The 21,692-nt window shown below is 44.2% G+C and overlaps 1 protein-coding gene across 8 annotated transcripts in view; it reads left to right on the top strand.

Annotated features, from left to right (window-relative positions):
• LOC129859197 (receptor-type tyrosine-protein phosphatase mu-like) overlaps window positions 1–21,692 on the top strand; it is a 306,071-nt gene that overhangs the window by 221,550 nt on the left and 62,829 nt on the right. For 4 of the 8 annotated variants that reach the window (XM_055928653.1, XM_055928654.1, XM_055928649.1 and 1 more), the window contains 2 exons: window positions 1,688–1,823; window positions 4,407–4,436. In XM_055928653.1, the coding sequence (XP_055784628.1) occupies window positions 1,688–1,823; window positions 4,407–4,436 (166 nt within the window). The remainder of the gene's footprint in view (window positions 1–1,687; window positions 1,824–4,406; window positions 4,437–21,692) is intronic. The other 4 variants (XM_055928656.1, XM_055928655.1, XM_055928651.1 and 1 more) reach the window with 1 other exon arrangement.

The following is a 21,692-nucleotide window of genomic DNA, read 5'->3' as shown; positions in this document are numbered from 1 at the left end:
TCACCCTTTGGAGTAAAACACAAATTCCCACTGCGGAATGAGCCCCCCGTTTGCCGGCCTCCCTATCCGTCACTGCGGTAACAACGATAGCCGCACGAGCTGCGAGTGATGGATGTTGTCACCCTTTGATTGAAAAAGTGGCGCTGGCAGGGAGGAATAGATTCGGGGGCCGGGGCGAATTGGAACGGCGTGTCCCGACTATTTTTCATCCCGAACTCATTTAGCGCGGGGAAATGGATATTTCATCGGGCCGCGGGTTGACGTTCCATCACATTATACAGTAAACAGGAGAGCAGGAGGCTCTTTCTATCTTTCTGTCTCCCTCCATCTCTCTCCTCTCTCTAGCTCTGTCTCTCTCTCTCTCCCTCTCTCTTCTCTCTCTTTCTGTCTCTCTGCTTCCTCTCCTCCTCTCTCTCCCTCTCTTAGAGGAGGGGAAGGCCCCAGTACTAGTGTTACACAGTGTCTCTGCTGCGAGAGGCCTGGTTATCTGATTGGAGCAGATATTAAATGCCCTGGCCATCGGTGTGATCACCCGTCACTTCCTACTTTGGGAATACATTTCTCCCTAGGAAGTAGTTCCCCTCTCTCCATTTTCTTGTCTGTGCACCGCCACAAGGCAAGCGAGGCAACGTGCATATTGTGTTGCCCAAAGACAATAGGTGTGTAAAAAGGCATGGTTAATGAGTTCATCAGGCACTCTCAGGTGCAGGAGCTGAGGCGAGGGCAAATGACTGCTTCATTTAGGGATGGAAGGGGGGGGATGGGGGGAAATAAGGTAGCTCGTAAGCAGGTCATCCCAGGAGGGAGGCTGGAGGACAGACGGGGAGTGCACAGCTGAAGTTTAGAGCAGCTGTGGAAGCCTGAGAGAAGATGCAGCCATATACAGGCCCTGCAATAGGAGAGCTGTGTAAATGTCACTGTCGTCACTCTAAAAACACTTTCTACGTTACATGACAATACATTTAACATGAAAAGACCCCAGCACAGCATGTTATGAAGTCTAATACAGTAAAGCGTCAGTAGTGCACACATTTTTTTGCCATCTGGAAAAAAGGTTGTTACTGGAGTTTTCCAACTCCTAACCGCAGAGTTAGGCCAGAGTTAGGCCAGAGTTAGGCCAGAGTTAGGCCAGAGTTAGGCCAGAGTTAGGCCAGAGTTAGGCCAGAGTTAGGCCAGAGTTAGGCCAGAGTTAGGCCAGAGTTAGGCCAGAGTTAGGCCAGAGTTAGGCCAGAGTTAGGCCAGAGTTAGGCCAGAGTTAGGCCAGAGTTAGGCCAGAGTTAGGCCAGAGTTAGGCCAGAGTTAGGCCAGAGTTAGGCCAGAGTTAGGCCAGAGTTAGGCCAGAGTTAGGCCAGAGTTAGGCCAGAGTTAGGCCAGAGTTAGGCCAGAGTTAGGCCAGAGTTAGGCCAGAGTTAGGCCAGAGTTAGGCCAGAGTTGGACCACCCAGTAGACTTGAAGACAGTGTTGTCATAATGAAGTATAACAACAATGTATGAATTCAAATTGTTCTCGTTTCAAGCCTTTCCCTGTAGTCTAACATAGCAACGCTCCACTGGCAACGGGTGTGGTCTTAAGTTCTTGATGAGAATGAAGTGTGTGGTAAATTATATGACAACCATGAGGATAATGATGACATGGATCCAAAATGGCCACCTGGTGACCGTTGTTGCCCATACTCTTTGACCACCAGGGACTGCGACCAGGAAGCCTGACGCGGTAGAGCCGGAGAAGCAGACGGATCACACGGTAAAGATCGCTGGAGTCATCGCCGGTGTCTTGCTCTTCGTCATCATCTTCCTCGGTGTGGTGCTGGTCATGAAGAAAAGGTAAGATACTATCAAGGTCCACTCAATAAATACATTGACTGTATGGAATGACCGTTTGAAGGTTTCCATTCCCTCATAGCTGGCCCCTGAGATCTAGCATTAAAGGGATAGCTCAGTGAGGCCCTTTATCTACTTCCCCAGAGTCAGATGAACTTGTGGATACCATCTTTATGTATCTACGTATAGTTTGAAGTGTTAGCTCAATTGCTAACTAGCGTTAGTGCAATGACTGGAAATCTATGGAAACAGCTAGCATAACACAAGTTCATCTGACTCTGGGGAAGTAGATACAGGGCCAAAATCATTGCCAAAATCCTGAAGGGTCCCTTTAAGCTGTGGCTTTGGAGGAGTTGTGTGCTTAGTGTAATTACATGATAGCACAAATCAAATGAATTCCCTCTGATTGTCCTTTCACCTTCAAAACCCTCTGCATCGTCAACGTCAAGGCTAAATAATTGATTTGATGATACTGATAAGCGCCATTAAACTGTTTATGGCACTGGTATATGGTGTGCATTGAAATATTTATATTCCCCCCTTCCCCCCTCCACGCCGATACCGCCCTCCACTCAAACAAATGTCACTGTATTAATGACCCCGGCAATGGGAATAGGAAAATATTTGGAGCTTGTCTTGTGGCGGGAAAAACTAGCAAAGATAAAAGGGAATAATTTCTGAAAGCGCTTCATTATTATTATTTTTTTTCAAAGAGCCAGAGATGCCTGCGGCTGTGTTGCTGCAGGCTAGTTTACATTAGCCCTAGTCCAATGCCAAAGGGAGAGAGGGAAAGGGAGAGAGGGAAAGAAGGGAGAGGGAGTGTCTATGCTACACAGCATCCCCAGGAACTAGCGCCGAGCAAATAGCCAAACTGCCTACACACACACACACACACACACACCACAGGAGGTTAGTGGCACCTTAATTGGGGAGGACAGGCTTGTGGTATTGGCTGGAGCGGAATAGGTGGAATGGTATCAAATACATCAAACACATGGTTTCCATGGTTTCCATGTGTTTGATGCCATTCCATTTGTGCCATTCCAGCCATTATTATGAGCCGTCCTCCCTCAGCAGCCTGTACTGAAACACACACACATAGCACAATGGGGAATTTAAGCAGATTTCTCTGGGGGTATGTACTGGTGAATGCCAGTGATGCTAGACTATCTCCACCCTGCACTTAATATCTAGAGGATAGATCGTGGATACATACTATGTGGTACATACTACATACTATGTGGTTGTCAGTATAGCTATTGTTCTGTATTTCAATCCAATGACTATTCACTGAATTCATGATGACCTCAGGAATGTTTTACTAGCCTGAAATCTTTTTTATTTCAACGATGAGCAATTTTTTGTTGTCTTTTAGAGTCACCAGTGGTGGGAAAAGTACCCAATTATCATAATTAAGTAAAGGACTCAAGTAAAAGTGAATGTCACCCAGTAAAATACTACTTGAGTAAAAGTCTAAAAGTATTCTGTTTTAAATATACTTAAATATCAAAAGTAACTGTAATTGCTAGAATATACTTAAGTATCACAAATAAAAGTATAAACCATTTCACAATCCTTATACTAAGCAAATCAGACTGCACAGTTTTATTTTACTGTTTTTATTTGAGGATAGCCAGGGGCACACTTCAACGCTGACAATAATTTACAAACAAAGCATTTGTGTTTAGTGAGTCCGCCAGATCAGAGGCAGTATGGATGACCAGAATTCTCTTGATTAGTGTGTGATTTGGACCATTTTCCGGCCCTGCTAAGCATTCAAAATGTAACGAGGACTTTTTGGTGTCAGGGAAAATGTATTGAGTACAAAGTATATTTTATTTTATTTAGGAATGTAACGGAGAATAAGTAAAGGAACAGATACCAAAAAAAACGACTTAAGTAGTGCTTTAAAGTATTTTTTCTTAAGTATTTTACACCACTGAGGGTCACATAGTGTATGTGTAAGACAAAGTTGAGGCTTGTTTGTCAATATTGTGTGTTATTGCATACACACACTATCATTACTTCCCAATGTTTTGGATGAGTGCAATTTCCGGGATTGTCAAACAGTATATGTGTAAAAAATAGTAGAGTCATACAATTGTAAAAAGAATTAGTCACTGCTGTTGTAAAAACATTTTATTCCAGCCAGAGTTACAGATTAACTTGCTCTCTAACACGGCTCCATCGAGCTTCCTCTGTCCTCTTCCTGCACTCTCTCACTCTTTAATAACACAATCCTCTCCTCTCAATGACAGCCCCTCACCTTCACTAAGACACTACGCTACCCACAATTATCTCCTGCAGCACCTGCACACCTGACCTCGCCTGCCAATCAGCAGGTCCCACCTATCCCCTCTACACCCCACGCATGAGTTGTCGTCCCCAGCAACCACCTAGCAACCACCTAGCCTCAGTCGTACCGTAAATCGTCACTGTATGCCGCCATATCGTGTTTTTTTGTTTCATTTCTATATATTTTTCTCCAGTACATTAATATTTTTACTTTTTCTTTCCTTTCCTTCCATTCCATTTCCCCTCCGCTCCCCACCACTGCTTTTATCCTACCACCACCCCACTCGGCAGAAGAACCTATCACTCCTACACTTATTACCTGTAAGTAACCCACTTTGTGACTGAAAACGCTTAGTGCCATGCTTTCTCTATCTGCGACCACCGCCTTGATTTACCATGCATGAAACCTCTTGGTGACTTTCCTTCCTCTCCTTTCAAACTGACAGTCAAGGCTTGAGCTGTCTAACACTGGCTTAGCAGCTAACGCTTAGCAGCTAACGCTAACGGTTAGCAGCTAACGCTTAGCTAAAGTCTATTCTACACCTCAAGGTCCAATTTGAAGTCCAATTGCAAAGTGCTATTGCAAACATGTTTACAAGAGTGGATAACAGATAGAAGATAATTGATCTAAATCAATTGGAAAAACTGACGCTCAAATGAGACAAAATGCTCTGTTTTTAAATTGTGACGACACTCCAACCAATGCTTTAGTTTGAAAAGGGACCTGGATCAGTCACTACTATTCTAAACCAGTTAGAAAACCCATAGACGTAGATACTATATTTCTAAATACACATAGAAAAAAATTGACATCTCAGTTTTCCCCTTGCATTGTGCTTTCTACAGTATATTGTGCTTTATTGACTAAGAGGGAAACTGTTTTCTCTGTAACACAAGTAGCATTGCTCCATTGGAATGACCAACTAACCCAGCCCGACCCATTTCAGAATAGCTGTGCGAGCATGAGACAACGAGAGGGGGTCGGTTTTGTGTCCGATGCCTCTCGGCCTAACCCTGTCCCAGGATCCACCTAAACCCGCCAACTCCCATGATTCTCTCTGTCCGTTCTCATTTCAGCACATCTTTTAAATGTTTTGTTAATTTTCCTCCATGTTTTAGATCAGTGGTTTGTGCATGGCTCTGTTGATAGCGTGTGAAATTCTCATCAGTATCCCGGTACAATAGTGCTAAAAATCTACTGTGATGGTGACGATAGCTCAGAGTTTGATTCTATGTAGCAAATGAGCAAAGAAGTATTGTAGCCAGCATCGTGTATTAGAGCTATGGATTATTTAACATGTACTAATATACAGTACCAGTCAAAAGTTTGGACACACCTACTCATTCCAGGGTTTTTCTTTATTTTAACTAATTTCTACATTGTAGAATAGTGAAGACATCAAAACTATGAAATAACACATATGGAATCATGTAGTAACCAAAGAATTGTTAAACATATTTTGTATTTGAGATTATTCAAAGTCACCCTTTGCCTTGATGAAAGCGTTTCACACACTTGGCATTCTCTCAACCAGCTTCATGAGGTAGTCAACTGGAATTAATTTCAATTAACAGGTGTGCCTTGTTAAAAGTAAATTTGTGGAGTTTCTTTCCTTCCTAATGCGTTTGAGCCAATCAATTTTCTTGTGACAAGGTGGGGGGTATACATAAGATAGCCCTATTAAGTAAAAGACCAAGTCCATATTATGGCAAGAACAGCTCAAATAAGCAAAGAGAAACGACAGTCCATCATTACTTTAAGACATGAAGGTCAGTCAATGGAAAATGTCAAGATCTTTGAAAGTTTCTTCAAGTGCGGTCGCAGAAACCATCAAGCGTTATGATGAAACTGACTCTCATGAGGACCCCCACAGGAATGGAAGACCCAGAGTTACCTCTGCTGCAGAGGATAAGTTCATTAGAGTTACCAGCCACATAAATTGCAGCCCAAATAAATGCTTCAGAGTTCAAGTAACAGACTCATCTCAATATCAACTGTTCAGGGGAGACTGTGTGAATCAGGTCTTCATGGTTGAATTGCTGCAAACAAACCACTACTAAAGGACACCGGTAAGAAGAAGACTTGTCTGGCCAAGAAACACAAGCAATGAACATTAGACTAGTGGAAATTTGTCCTTAGGTCTGATGAGTCCATATTTGAGATTTTTTGTTCCAACCGCTGTGTCTTTTTGAGACGCAGAGTATGTGAACGGATGATCTCCACATGTGTGGTTCCAACCGTGAAGCATGGAGGAGGAGGTGTGATGGTGTGCTTTGCTGGTAACACTGTCAGCGATTTTGTTTACCCTTCAAGGCACACTTAACCAGCATGGCTACCACAGCATTCTACTGCGATACGCCATCCCTTCTGGTTTGCGTTTAGTGGGACTATAATTAGTTTTTCAACAGAACAATGACCCAACACACCTCCAGGCTGTGTAAGGGCTATTTGACCAAGAAGGAGAGTGATGGAGTGCTGCATCAGATGACCTGGCCTCCGCAATCCCCTGACCTCAACCTCTTCGAGATGGTTTGGAATGAGTTGGACAGCAGAGTGAAGGAAAAGCAGCCAACAAGTGCTCAGCATATGTGGATACTCCTTCAAGACTGTTGGAAAAGCATTCCAGGTGAAACTGGCTGAGAGAATGCCAGGAGTGTGCAAAGTTGTCAAGGCAAAGTGTGGCTACTTTGAAGAATATAAAATATAAAATAAATTCTGATATGTTTAACACTTTTTTGGTTACTACATGATTCCATATGTGTTATTTCATAGTTTTGATGTCTTCACTATTATTCTACAATGTAGAAAATAGTACAAATAAAGATGTCTAGGTGTGTCCAAACTTGACTCGTACTGTATATCAGAGTCCTAGAGTAAGAATAGCTTCTGAGATTCCTTGGGTTAAATTGTGTCCTTGGTTTGCAATTTCCAACTCTGTCAATTGTTCAGTTGATTTGCTTTGATTAAAAAACGGCAGTTATTTCATTATTATTTGCAGGTACTTGTTAAATACGCAGTCAATCAGAAGATCTGTACATATAGCCAGAAATAAATAGTTATTTTTGGGACAGAGACAATGGCATTCATGCAGGAATGTGAGCTGGCTTCCGTGTGTGCCAACTTGTTTTCAGTAGGGGCGTGAGCAGCTCAGAGAAGCGCCACAGAGTAGAAGACCCCTCTGGCTAGGATTTGAATAAGACTCTGCTGAATGTCCATAGGGGGAAGAACAGAAGAACAGATAAATCCCAGATATGAAGACATTTTATATCTATTTATATTCTAGCTATATACCCCCTCCTCTCTATATTGGGAGCTCCTTGTCTAAATCTTCTCAGTGACTTCCAAAACATGTTTTTGGATTGGTATACCCAGTTTAGTGTTCTATGGAAAGAAAAGAGGGATTTTTGAAGTGGGAGATGCGGTCCAGCTTTTCTCTTTCTCCATCTAGACCTCTTTCTCCTGCCTTCACTCCTTCTCTCTTTCTCTCTCTTTTTTTCTCTCTCTTCTCTTGCTCTCTCTCTCTGTATTTCTCTCTTTCTCTTCATTCTCTTTCTCTCCCCTCTATTTATCTCTTCTTTCTCACTCTCTCCCCTCTCTCCTTTCTCGATCTCTCCCCTCTCCTTTCGATCTCTCCCCTCTCTCCTTTCTCTCTCTTGCTCTCTCCCCTCTCCTTTCTCTCTCTCCCCTCTCCTTTCTCTCTCTCCCCTCTCCTTTTTCTCTCTCCCCTCTCTCCTTCCTCTCTCTCACCTCTCTCCTCTCTCTCTCTCACCTCTCTCCTCTCTCTCCCCTCTCCTTTCTCTCTCTCTCCCTCCCCTCTCTCCTTTCTCGCTCTCCTCTTTCTCCCTCTCTCCCATTTCTCTCGCTCTCCTTTCTCTCTCCCCGTTCTCTCTCTCTCTCTCATTTCTCCTTTCTCTCTCCCATCTCATTTCTCTCTCTCCTTTCTCTTTCTCTCTCTCTCCTTTATCTTTCCCTTTCTCTCCTTTCTCTTCTCTCTTCTTTTTCTCTCTCTCCCTTCTCTCCTTTCTCCCCTCTCTCCTTTCTCTTTCTTCTCTCTCCCCTCTCATCTTTCTCTCCTCTCTATTCTTTCTCCTCTTCTCTCTCTCTCCCCTCCTTTCTCTCTCTCTCTATCCCTCTCTCCTTTCTCTCTCTCTCTCTATCCCTCTCTCCTTTCTCTCTCCCCTCCTTTCTCTGTCTCTCTCTATCCCTCTCTCCTTTCTCTCTCTCTCTCTTCCATTTCTCTCTCTCCTTTCTCCTCTCCCCTCTCTCCATTCTCTCTCCCCTCTTTCCTTTCTCTCTTCTTTCCCCTCTCTCCTTTCTCTTCTTTCTCTCTTTCCCCTTTCTCTCTCCCCTCTCCCCTCTCCCCTTTCTCTCTCTCCCCTTTCTCTCTCTCTTCTTTCTCTCTCCCCTCTCTCTTTTCTCTCTCTTCTCTCTCCCCTCTCTCCTTTCTCTCTCTCTATCATTCTCTTTCTCTCTCTATCCTTCTCTCTCTCCTCCTCTTTCTCTTTCTCTCTCTCCCCTCTCTCCTTTCTCTCTCCTCTTTCCTTTCTCTCTCTCTCCCCTTTTTTTCCTTTCTCTCTCTCCTTTCTCTCTCCCTCTCCTTTCTCGCTCTCTCTACCATTTCTCTCTCCTTTCTCTCTTCTATCCCCTCTCCCCTCTCTCCTTTCTCTCCCCTCTCTCCTTTCTCTCCCCTCTCTCCTTTCTCTCCCCTCTCTCCTTTCTCTCCCCTCTCTCCTTTCTCTCCCCTCTCTCCTTTCTCTCCCCTCTCTCCTTTCTCTCCTTTCTCTCCCCTCTCTGCTTTCTCTCTCTTCTCTCTCCCTTCTCTCTATCCTTCTCTTTCTCTCTCTCTCCTTTCTCTTTCTCTCTCTCGTTCCTCTCTCCCCTCTCTCCTTTCTCTCCCCTCTCTCCCCTCTCTCCTTTCTCTCTCTCTCCCTTTTTTTCCCTTTCTCTCTTCTTTCTCTCGCTCTCTCCTTTCTCTTTCTCTCTCTCCCTTCTTTCTCTCCCCTCTCTCCTTTCTCTACTCTCTTTCCCCTCTCTCCTTTCTCTCTCCCCTCTATCCTTTCTCTCTCTCCTTTCTCTCCCATTTCTCTCTCTCCCATTTCTCTCTCTCCCATTTCTCGCTCTCCTCTCTCTCCCATTTCTCTCTATCCCATTTCTCTCTCCTTTCTCTCTTTCCTCTTTCTCTCTCTCTCTCTCTTCTCTCTCTTCTCTCTCCTTTCTCTCTCTCTCTCCTTCTCTTTTTCTCTCTCTCCTTTCTCTTTCTCTCTTTCCCCTCTCTCCTTTCTCTCTCTATCCCTCTCTCCCCTCTTTCTCTCTCTATCCCTCTCTCCCCTCTCGCTCTCCTTTCTCTCTCTATCCCTCTCTCCCCTATCGCTCTCCTTCCTCTCTCTATCCCTCTCTCTCTCACTCTCCTCCTTTCTCTCTCCGCTCTCGCTCTCTCTCCCCTCTCGCTCCCTCTCCTTTCTCTCCCTCTTTCTCTCCCTCATATTCTCTCTCCTTCATGCTCTTCTCCTGCCTCTCCTTTTGTCTCTCCCTCCCTCTTTCTCTCCCTCTTTCTTTCTCTCCTCTCCCCCTCTCGCTTTCTCTCTCTCTTCCTCTCCCCCTCTCTTTCTCTCCCTCTTTCTGCTTCCCTAGTCTTCTGTCCTCCATGCTCTTCCCTTCCTTCTCCTTCTCCCCCTCTCTCTCTTCTTGGCCGTTTAAGTAGGAGTAATATGGTAAACGGTGTGAGATTATGCCTCTCAGTTCACGTCAGGGCCGCCGGGCCGTGAGCTCATGTTTAACAGCGCGTCGCTTGCCTCTCGCCTCAGATTGAGCCGTCACGCGCGCACGTCGCTCTAATGAAATATTGAATGCAGTTTGCCTTTGATCCGACGCACACTACAGTAGAGAGAGCAGAACAGGTGGAGGCAGGGGAGAGAGGAAGAGAGGTCTCTGGGGAGAGGTCTGTCCAGATTTTTACATTTGATTTACTAATGATACCATTGCTCCATTGGGATACATTGAAGTGGAAGAGATCAGGTAGTAAATGGTACAGTGTATGATCCTGTGTTCAAATGGACTCGCTGCTTTACAGTAGAAGTGTTGTAGTGAGTCAGGGCTATAATGTAAAGAGCACTTCTGTCTCATACAGCCCTCAACCAAATGCTGAGGCTGGTACTGGGCTTGTTCCCTCCCTATGCAGATAGACTGGGGATGCATCCCAAATGGCACCTTATTTCCTATATAGTGCACTACTTTTGGTCAAATGCAGTGGATAGGGTGCCATTTGGGACGCAGGCTGTCTGTGTGAAAGATGCAGAACCGCCAAGATGCCTATCATTTCCCTGGGTGCCTTTTTCTGTGAGAATGGTAAAAGGCAGCATAAGACATCTTGATAAAACAAGAGCGGAATGACTGCTTGGGATGAGGGATGAGCTGAGCGGGATGCTTCCTCTCCATCTCCTCTCCCCGACGATCCTTTTTCCCCCTCTTTCTTTCGTGTATACACACACACACACACACACACACACACACACACACACACACACACACACACACACACACACACACACAGAAAGAGAGAGAACCCATGGAGACAGGCACATTTAACTGTGGCCTTTCAGCAGCCGAGTGGAGCCCAGCTCGGCGCATGAAAAAGCCTTAATTAAATCCTACAAGGAAGGGCTCACACAGAACAAGAATCAAATGAATTGCAACAAGGGGATGCACATTTGTCTGGCTGACAGGCACCGTCATTCCGAAGAAGAGCAGGGAAGTTGGAAAAGGAGGCGGTAAAATAGGGAAAATGATACGAGAAGACCATTTTGCTCGCCTGTTGTGGGACTCGACAGGGTTGTCCATTAACTCCCTTTGTCATTAAGGTGACAGGTCATTCCCAGGCCACCTTCTGAGTCGACACTCCAGTTTTCTCTGACCCCCTTCCTGTGTCACTGCAACGAGATAAACGAGGGTTGTATTCATTAGACACCAAATGGAAAAAACTGATTGGAACAGGGAGGAACTACCTAGACAAACGTTCAGTGTTGTGTTCCGTTGCTCAATGTTTTGCTGCTGTGTCCACTAATGAACATGACTCTGGCTACAGGGCTGGATATTAGATGCCACACTTTCCCCTGAAATGCTACTATTGAAGTGTTCACTTGGTATGCTTTGCCGAGCATCAAACAAACTTGTTGGCGTAATGAAAAGGGAACGCACTAGAGCGCATTGTGGGGAATTTACAGGCCGTTAGCCTAACTTTAGCTGTTAGCGCCCAACCAGCCATGCTAAATGGAATCAGCCGTACTATTAGATCCTTGTTACATGAGAGGTGGCTGAACTTACATGCCACAGCCCTATAAAGGTGTCTCTGACGTGAACGCAATCACACACATTAACACAGACACACACACACACCTAGCGCGCCACCCTGAGATGCATTAGCATTAATGGCACTCATCCGCTTCTCATTCGATTAGCATACATAACCCCTAAAGTGCAGGTGTCTCACGAACTGCGTAGTAAGTGGTGTTGCCAAACCTCGTAAGGAGCCCATTAGAGTGAGTAACGTGATTATAGCATAGGATCTAAGTACTGTACTGTGTTCAGGAGTCCCTAGAGGTTCTCGATAGAACCGTTATATGATCCACTGACTGACACAACAAAGGGCAACTCCAGTTACATGGTTAGATGTAAAACGGGGACACGATCAAACATATTCCAGTTGATTTCCTGTAAAAGCGAATGTTTTCCAGCGGTCTAAATGAACTTGGTGAATGTAGACTGTTTCCAGTTTGATGGTTTCAGCAGCCAGTTATTACACCCATCCGACAACACCCAGTGTATCTATCCCACTGTTTCAGGGGTCGGGAGTCGTTTGGAGCATTCTTTTATATGGCGGCTCCGGGTCTAATGAAAGGTGTGCTGAAAGCTCGATGTCACACGGGTGCTCTTTCTCTTGGGTATAAAGGATGTGCCGCAAACACGGTTGACCCTCTGCGTTTATACACCGGTAAACAGTGTTGTGGGAGATCATACCATTTCTGAGAGCACCCGGTTTATTTCACCTCTGCCTCCAGGGTCAATTCAGACTAGATTTATTTGGCTTATTTGGCCCAAAATAGATTTTATTTTTGTCTGCAACAGGGTCAAGAGTGTTACTGGATCAGCCTCTTGTCTGATGCCGCCATTGTACGTTGGGGTCAAAGTGCAGATCAAGTACAAATAAGAAATTACTGCTCCCACCACGAACGCAGACTTTTATTCAGCGACTATGTTTCCAATTAACGTTGTGTGTTTGACCACCGCAGGGTGAGAAGTCCATTCAATTTAGTGTTTTTTCTCTCCTCTTTCTTTCCCCTCTCCCTCTCCTTTATTATGGACAGACTTCTCCCCATCTTAGCTACTGTTGATGTGAAAAGAACTTGACTCGACTGTACAGAGCCATGACCTCAACCCCATTGAACACCTTTGGGATGAATTGGAACGCTGACTGCGAGCCAGGCCTAATCACCCCACATCAGTGCCTGACCTCACTAATGCTCTTGTGGCTGAATGGAAGCAAGTCCCCACATCAATGTTCCAACATCTAGTGGAAAGCCTTCCCAGAAGAGTGAAGGCTGTTATTGCAGCAAAGGGTTGATCAACTCCATATTAATGCCCATGATTTTGTAATAAGATGTTCGTCGGGCAGACCATGAAAAACAACACACCATTATTCCTGCTCCACCAAACTTTATAGTTGGCAGGTAGCGTCCTCATGGCATCCGCCAAACCCAGATCTGTCAGTTTTACTGACAGATTTTGAAGCGTGATTCATCACTCCAGAGAACGCATTTCCACAGCTCCAGAGTCCAATGGCGGCGAGCTTTACACCACTCCAGCCGACGCTTGGCATTGCGTATGGTAATCTTAGGCTTGTGTGCGGCTGCTCGGCCATGGAAACCCATTTCATGAAACTCCAGACGAACAGTTCTTGTGCTCATGTTGCTTCCAGAGGCAGTTTGGAACTCAGTAGTGAGTTTTGCAACCGAGAACAGCTCTCGACGGTCCCGTTGTGTGCACTTGTGTGGCCTACCATTTGACAAACTGACTTGCTGGAAAGGTGGCATCCTATGATGGTGGCACATTGAAAGTCACTGAGCTCTTCAGTAAGGCATTCGACTGCCAATGTTTGTCTACAGAGATTGCATGTCTGTGTGCTTGATTTTGTACACCTGTCAGCAACTTGTGGCTGAAATTGCCAAATCCACTAATTTGAAGGGGTTTCCACATACTTTTGTGTATATAGCAGAGGTGGGACCAAGTCATTGTTTTACAATTCACAAGTAAGTCTCAAGTCTTAGCACTCAAGTCCCGAGTCAAGTCAGGCAAGTCCAAGTCAAGTCTCAAGTCCTAAACTTTGAGTTTCGAGTCCTAAACAAGTCATAATGTGCTCTTCACCAAATGTAATACAATTTCATGTTTTTAACAAGAGTAGTAGTTAGTATATTACATTTCCTCAAATCATGAATGCTTTTAAAAATATCTATATATTTATTACTTTCCAAATAAACGTTATATTTCCATGGAAATACATGGGTAGCCATAAGAAAGACCCCCCCCCCCCCAATAGTGATCGACAATCGAGGATAGCTATGGGGCACAATTGGGCGATGTAGGCTTGTACACAATCGCCAAACCTTAACACACACACACTCTCTGTGTGGTTACAGTAGGCTAACATATGGCAATGGTTTTAGGAACAGCAGTAACATCAGGCAGGATTTAGGCTACCAACTGCCTAGCCAGTTGTAGCTCAATCTTGGGTGCAATGATCACGTTCCCGCACTGACTGACTGTGTGGAGGCTCATTATTTAACGTTACGTTAGCCTACGTGATACACTAGTAAAGTAATAAAATATATAGCTGTCGGCTATATTAGCCACGACTTACCGTTCTTTGTGCAGCTTCAAATGTCGAACGAAGTTGGAAATTGTGGCGCCTCCGTCTGTAATTTTCTTCCCGCATGTTTTGCAAGTTGCAATCCGTTTTTTGTTGATACAGCGTCGTCTTTATATCTGAAAATAATAATTTGGGGTATCATCTTTCCAAGGGCTCCATCTGAATTCACCCGCCGACGTTCCTCTGCACTTCCCGCACAACTTTTTCTCAGCTGGCACAATTTGATTGGCTGCTGTCTGGTTCAAACTGTAATCCGTTAAATGAAGAGTTGATGCGCTGCACACTTTTTTAAATAGCATCATTTTTAATATTTGGGCTTGGGGAGGGTATCAAGTCAGGTCGAGTCAAAAGGCTCAAGTCCAAGTCAAGTCACGAGTCATTGGGGTTAGTCAAAGTTGAGTTGCAAGTCATCATATTTGGGACTCGAGTCTGATTCGAGTCCAAGTAATGTGACTCGAGTCCACACCTCTGGTATATAGTGTAGCTTTCTTTGACCTCTGAAGGCTTTGACAAGGCAATTTTAATGTCTTTATACATGACTAAATATCAAAAAAGTCTGTTGATGCGTTAGGGGAGGGATGGTGCTGGAGGGAGAGGTGAAATATTAAGATTTACTCCGGGATCCAACTTTGTAACATATTGCACGAGTTGGGTTCCTAACATATCACATGAAATGGGTGACATAGTACACAATTGGATGACCTATAATAGTACACAATAAACGGGGTCGACTTTTGGCTCATGAGCATCACTTTCAAAACTACTGGCTGAAATTATACAAGACTAATTAATTGACGTATTGTTGACGTATTAATTGACATATTGTTTCCCTGCACCAATGTGACAAAACATGTACAGTATTGAGATGGCTTTTTTACACTTTGGTTCGATATTAAACCATTTGAAGATTGAGTCAAACCGTGACAAGCAATTCTAAACAAATTGTACATACTGTGGACACGAGGCAGTTAGTGGAGTTCATTGTATAAACAGACAAGCTGGTGTTGTTATTAACTCTTGACACCCCAGGTCTCTGTAAATGTAAATAATAGGCTGCTCAATAGAACTTAATCAAAAGCCATATTCGTGTACACTCTTGTGCCACAAGTCACTGAAAAATAAAAGTAGCATTAAACCTAATGAAGTTTGACCAGGGACTCAGAAGACTCTTTGCCTTTCCTTCATGTAGAATCATCCAATGTTGGTCATTAATATTTCAAGCTGCTTGCACACATCCCATAAAGCATGGTTGGTTCCATCACGTCTGCTTTGAAGGATGACAAACAGATATGTATGTTTCTATTTTACAGACAGCTACATATCAAATCAAAGTTTATTTGTCACGTGCGCTGAATACAACAGGTGTAGAACGTACAGTGAAATGCTTACTTACAGGCTCTAACCAATAGTGAAAAAAAGGTATTAGGTGAATAATAGGTATTTCAATAAAAAAAAAAAAATAAGAAGACAGTCGTGGCCAAAAGTTTTGAGAATGACACAAATATTAATTTTCACAAAGTCAGGACTGTCTCCTAAAGTTGATTCAGCTGCAGGATCGGGTCACCACCAGTACAGAGCTTGCTCAGGAATGGCAGCAGGCAGGTGCGAGTGCATCCGCACGCACAGTGAGGCAAAGACTTTTGGAGGATGGCCTGGTGTCAAGAAGGGCAGCAAAGAAGCCACTTCTCTCCAGGAAAAACATCAGGGACAGACTGATATTCTGCAAAAGGGACAGTGATTGGACTGCTGAGGACTGGGGTAAAGTCGTTTTCTCTGATGAATCCTCTTTCCGATTGTTTGGGGCATCCTGAAAAAAGCTTGTCCGGAGAAGACAAGGTGAGTGCTACCATCAGTCCTGTGTCATGCCAACAGTAAAGCATCCTGAGAGCATTCATGTGTTGGGTTGCTTCTCAGCCAACATCAGTCCTGTGTTTTGCCTAAGAACACAGCCATGAATAAAGAATGGTACCAACACTTCCTCCGAGAGCAGCTTCTCCCAACCGTCCAGAAACAGTTTGGTGACGAACAATGCCTTTTCCAGCATGATGGAGCACCTTACCATAAGGCAAAAGTGATAACTAAGTGGCTCGGGGAACAAAGCATCGATATTTTGGGTCCATGGCCAGGAAACTCCCCAGACCTTAATCCCATTGAGAACCTGTGGTCAATCCTCAAGAGGCTGGTAGACAAACAAAAACCCACACATTTTGACAAACTCCAAGCATTGATTATGCAGGAATGGGCTGCCGTCAGTCAGGATGTGGCCCAGAAGTTAATTGACAGCATGCCAGGGCGGATTGCAGAGGTCTTGAAAAAGAAGGGTCAACACTGCAAATATTGACTCTTTGCATCAACTTCATGTAATTGTCAATAAAAGCCTTTGACACTTATGAAATGCTTGTAATTATACTTCAGTATTCCATAGTAACATCTGACAAAAATATCTAAAGACACTGAAGCAGCAAACGTTGTGAAAATTAATATTTGTGTTTTTCTCAACTTTTGGCCACGACTATACAGTAGTGAGGCTATAAAAGTAGCAAGGCTACATACAGACACCGGTTAGTCAGGCTGATTGAGGAAGTATGTACATGTAGATATGGTTAAAGTGACTATGCATATATGATGAACAGAGAGTAGCAGTAGCGTAAAAGAGGGGTTGGCGGGTGGCGGGTGGCAGGACACAATGCAGATAGCCCGGTTAGCCAATGTTAAAGTGACTATGCATATATGATAAACAGAGTGTGTTGTCTCACTAATGTAAAATTAAACGTATCTTATTTTTCACTCATAAAACAGAAATAAATACTTCCACAAGCTAATAGAAACATTTATAATTAATCAAAAGAGATGTGATTTGAAACTTGGTACATAATGACACCAATACTATATTAGATTTAAAAAACAATGCTACTGAGAAGAAACTCAAATCCAGTAATTGAGTAGTGAGTGTTGCATCCGAGGACAGACGATTTTTACGTGCTTCAGCACTCGTGGTACCGTTCTGTAAGCTTGTGTGGCCTACCACTTCGAGGCCAAGCCATTGTTGCTCCTAGACGTTTCCACTTCACAATCACAGCACTTACAGTTGACCGGGGCAGCTCTAGCAGGGCAGAAATTTGACGAACTGACTTGTTGGAAAGGTAGCATCCTATGACGGTGCCATGTTGAAAGTCACTGAGCTGTTCAGTAAGGCCATTATACTGCCAATGTTTGTCTATGGAGATTGCATGGCTGTGTGCTCGATTTTATACACCTGTCAGCAACAGGAGTGGCTGAAATATCTGATTTGATGGTGTGTCCACATACTTTTGTGTTTATATAGTGTAAGAGCATTTAGTGGACGTTAGCCTGGCAGGTCGCACACTGCTCCGTCCGTGGTTTTATGACAATCTCTACTAATGAAGAGGCATCACGTCACAGGCTCCAGCAGGCCTCTGTCTCTGTGTCCGTCCGCAGCCATCGCCGCGGGCCCCACCGCTGGAGTCCCAGAGCCCCCACATTGCCAAACATCAAGATTTATCTCTGCAAAAAGACAACTAGAATGGGTTTTATGCAGTGCTGTCTCTGCCTGCTGCCGTGGACAAAGTGCCTCGCTCCTGGGTAGGAGTGCCTCTCTCGCTTTCCTGAGGCCTAGGGGCCATCAGTCCCCCACCCCATCAAAGGGGCCAGCACCACAAGAGCTTTTGTGCTTTTATTTCTATGTTTGTGCGCAAAGATAAACTTTTTCTTCTCTCTCTTTAAAAGCCTGTCCTCCTTTTTTTCTATTTGCGTTCTCTCGCCGTCTGATTCCATTTGCTATTTTTCAGGTTAAACTTTAAACAACTCCAAATGCCTGTGCTTATGCAAAGAACCGGAATAGAAAGGAATAAAAAAATGATCTAGTGTAGCGTTAGAAAGGGAACGATCGGAGGAGTCCTTGGGGAGTGTTGTGACCAGGCGTGGCATTAGGTATTCATGGGGGCCATGGATGGAGGATGCGCAGGGATGGTAGTGAGCTCTCGTGTTTCCAAAGTTGTCCTTCCCGTTTCTGCTCTGTTTGTGTGGGGAGGGAGGGCGAGAGGGGGGATGGGATGGAGGGAAGGAGTGGGTAAACAACCATAGCTCGGACTGTATCTCTCACTGTTCCTCACTTTTCATTTGTCCTGTCTGAATTTATTCTGTTAAATCAGGTTATTTATACTGAACAAAAATATAATCTTAACATGTATATTTTTGGTCCATGTTTCATGAGGTGAAATAAAAGATCCAAGATATGTTCTATATGCACAGAAAGCGTATTTCTCTCAAATGTTGTGCACACATTTGTTTACATCCCTGTTACTGAGCATTGCTCCTTTGCCAAGATAATCCATCCACCTGACAGGTGTAGCATATCAAGAAGTTGATTAAACAGCATGATCATTACACAGATGTACCTTGTGCTGGGGACAATAAAAAGCCACTGCAGTTTTGTCACAGATGTCTCAAGTTTTGAGGGAGCATGCAATTGGCATGCTGACTGCAGGAATGTCCACCAGAGCCGTTGCCAGATAATTGAATGTACATTTTTTTGTCATTTTAGACAATTTGGCAGTACGTCCAACCGGCCTCACAAACGCAGACCATGTGTATGGCGTTGTGTGGGCAAGGGGTTTGCTGATGTGAGCCTTGTGAACAGAGTGCCCCATGGTTGCGTTGGGTTTAATGGTATGGGCAGGCATGAGCTACAGACAATGAACACAATTGCATTTTATCAATGGCAAGTTGAATGCACAGAGATACCGTGACGAGATCCTGAGGCCCATTAATTTGCCGCCATCACCTCATGTTTCAACATGATAATGCACGGCCCCATGTCGCAAAGATCTGTACACCATTCCTGGAAGCTGAACATTTCCCAGTTCTTCCATAGCCTGCATACTTACCAGACATCACCAATTGAGCATGTTTGGGATGCTCTGGATCAACATGTTCAACAGCGTGTTCTAGTTCCAGCCAATATCCAGCAACATTGCACAGCCATTAAAGAGGAATGGGACAACATTCCACAGGCCACAATCAACAGTCTGATCAACTCTATGTGAAGGAGATGTCACACTGCATGATGCAATGGTGGTCACACCAGATACTGACTGGTTTTCTGATCCATGCCCCTACCTTTTTTTTTAAAGGTATCTGTGACCAACAGAAGCATATCTGTATTCCCAGTCATGTGAAATCCATAGATTAGAGCCTAATGAATTTATTTCAATTGACAGATTTTCCTTATGAACTGTAACTCAGTGAAATCGTATAAATTGTTGTGTTTATTTATTTGTTCAGTATATTTTGTGTGTTTTAAAACAGGAGGCTCCAACCCCCCCCCCCCCCCCCCCCCCCCCCCAAAAAAAGAAAGTACAACATAATGATGCAACTATTCCACCAATGTCCCCAATGCATTAGTTTTTTTGTAGCCTGTGCACTAGCAGCCCAAAATATTAGCATTTAGCGAGGCAAGGCCTTTTTGCGATGCTGCCTCTGCCTTTGCCACTTCCTTACTGTACCCCAGCAGGGTCTCTACCCGCCTGTGTGTGTGCCAGCCTACTTTGCAAACAAACGCGCCCATCAAAGGGAATCTCTCATGTGAAGCTCTGCGTTTCCCTCCCCCGGTGTCACTCATCCCCCGGCCCCTTCAGCAGCGCAGCACGCCACCGCTTCCTCTGCGGGATTGATGACAGCCGCCACACTGTCACAAAGTGGAGACAATCTGTCGTTTGTTATCCCCCACCCCAGCGGTGCCTCGCTGAGCCAAGATGGCTACCATTCTTTCTTTCATGCACTCTTTTTTTCCCTCATTTTTTGTTGAACATTTTCCACCAGATAATGTTTTGGGGCTGAGACTGAAAGGTTCTGCCTGCGAGGGCTTAGCAGAACAAGAAAGTCCTGTTGAATTTACTTGGTGCAACTTTTTGGTACTCTGAAGCGAGACCATTCAATAAAAGCTCTGTCTACTTGTAATTTTGGACACAAAATCATACTGCCCCCCCTCCTATGTTCACCTGAACCTCTCAAAGCATTTCCGGACCTCCAACCCTGCCTCTTCACTGTGCTCCTCTGGCCAAAGAAGACCCATCGATCCAACACCTCCAGCGACATCAGTCCCTCTACCTCCGTGACATTTTTCCCTGATTGGAGAGACTGAGGAGCACTTTCACATTTATTTTCCATTTCCTTTGTGCTAGCTCTCCACCGCCGCTCCCCGAGACAGATCGAGTCCTGACATTTGCAGGGAAATGGGCTGTGCCACCGTGCTTTGTCAAATCCCCGCCGCTGTTTGGGGAAGGGTTTCAATTACCCCCTCTCCCAGGTGGGTACATGAAACACAGATACTTTCAGAAAGGCTCTGAGCATCTCAAATGAAAAGGGAGATGGAAGCCTCTTTGCCGAAGTCCCCAAGCAAGAATTGGATTTGAACATAGAGACAAGTGTCAGTGAAAGTAAATGTCATTTTGCATTGCAAGTTTTAAACTCTTTAAAAAAATAATACTGGTAGACGGTCTTTAAAAAAATGTTTTGGATGTATTCTCAATGCCTCGTGTACGTTGAGTCTCTGGGAGTGGTGAGTGAATGATCAACAATGTCGACAAGCAGCAGTATGCCTCTCAGCATTTGAAGTAGGCCTAGTTATGGGCAATTACAAAGTTACGGAATTACCCTGTCTCATATGTTTCACTTTACAATGTCTACCAAACATAAACCGTTCATTTGAAGGTTTAACAAACCATATAACTCTATACACAATTACTACTTTGAACAATTGACACAGTACATAAAAAAATATGTTTTGTTAACATAATTATGGTAAAATTTCCCTCAGCTTTATTCTTTTACCAAACTTTGTATATGCACAGTTATTCCTGTGAATATGTTTTTGGAAATTGTTCAGTGGAAATTGTTTGTAGTAGTCTGGTTTGTTCAACTTTGAAATTGTTGTTTGGTATACATTTTAAAGTGAAAAATCTCAGCGTAATTCCGTTAACATGGAATTGCCCTTATGACTATGCATGTCTCTCTAAAACGCACCGGTTTATTTCATTTCACAGTGAACTTTTCTATCTCAAGGTGTAGAAAGCACTTTGTTATTCTTGTCCAATCTGTCACTGCTGTTGTTGTTGGCGCGGTAACACTGTAGTCCCCTGACTCCATGCAGATGCAGGAACTATTTGATGGGGAAACCTTGGGCTGTGAGCGCTTGTCTCACCGAGGACTCTCCAGTATGCAGGTTATGAGGTTTGTCCCACTGTTTTGTTTGCCATAGCACAGTTTCTCCTCTAAATAGGCCTTGTGCAAATCTGCTGACACCATGGAAAGCAACAGAATGGAAGAAAAGATGCATGCATTGAATATATCTCCTACTACTTTGTATTGGTTTTATACTCTGTCAGGAGATGCAATTAAAGCTACAAAGTATGCTGTCCGGTAGATAGTAGTTCGGTGATTCCTACCAGCCTTTAATATTGAGCCAATGTCAAATCATTTGTAGTTTGTTTGTATCGAGGCTTACATTGCAGCACTTCCTATGGAACAGCCCACACAATGATAGGTAGCCCACCCCACTGAATGAAACATCTCGCAAGCATTCATATCTGGATTGCTCTTTTCCACATCATTAACTTTGACACCCTCAAATTAACTC

Source organism: Salvelinus fontinalis, chromosome 7, assembly GCF_029448725.1.
Source record: "Salvelinus fontinalis isolate EN_2023a chromosome 7, ASM2944872v1, whole genome shotgun sequence".
Classification (NCBI taxonomy): domain Eukaryota; kingdom Metazoa; phylum Chordata; class Actinopteri; order Salmoniformes; family Salmonidae; genus Salvelinus; species Salvelinus fontinalis.
The sequence above is the reverse complement of the archived record's forward strand: the minus strand, read 5'-3'. Positions and strand labels throughout refer to the sequence as shown.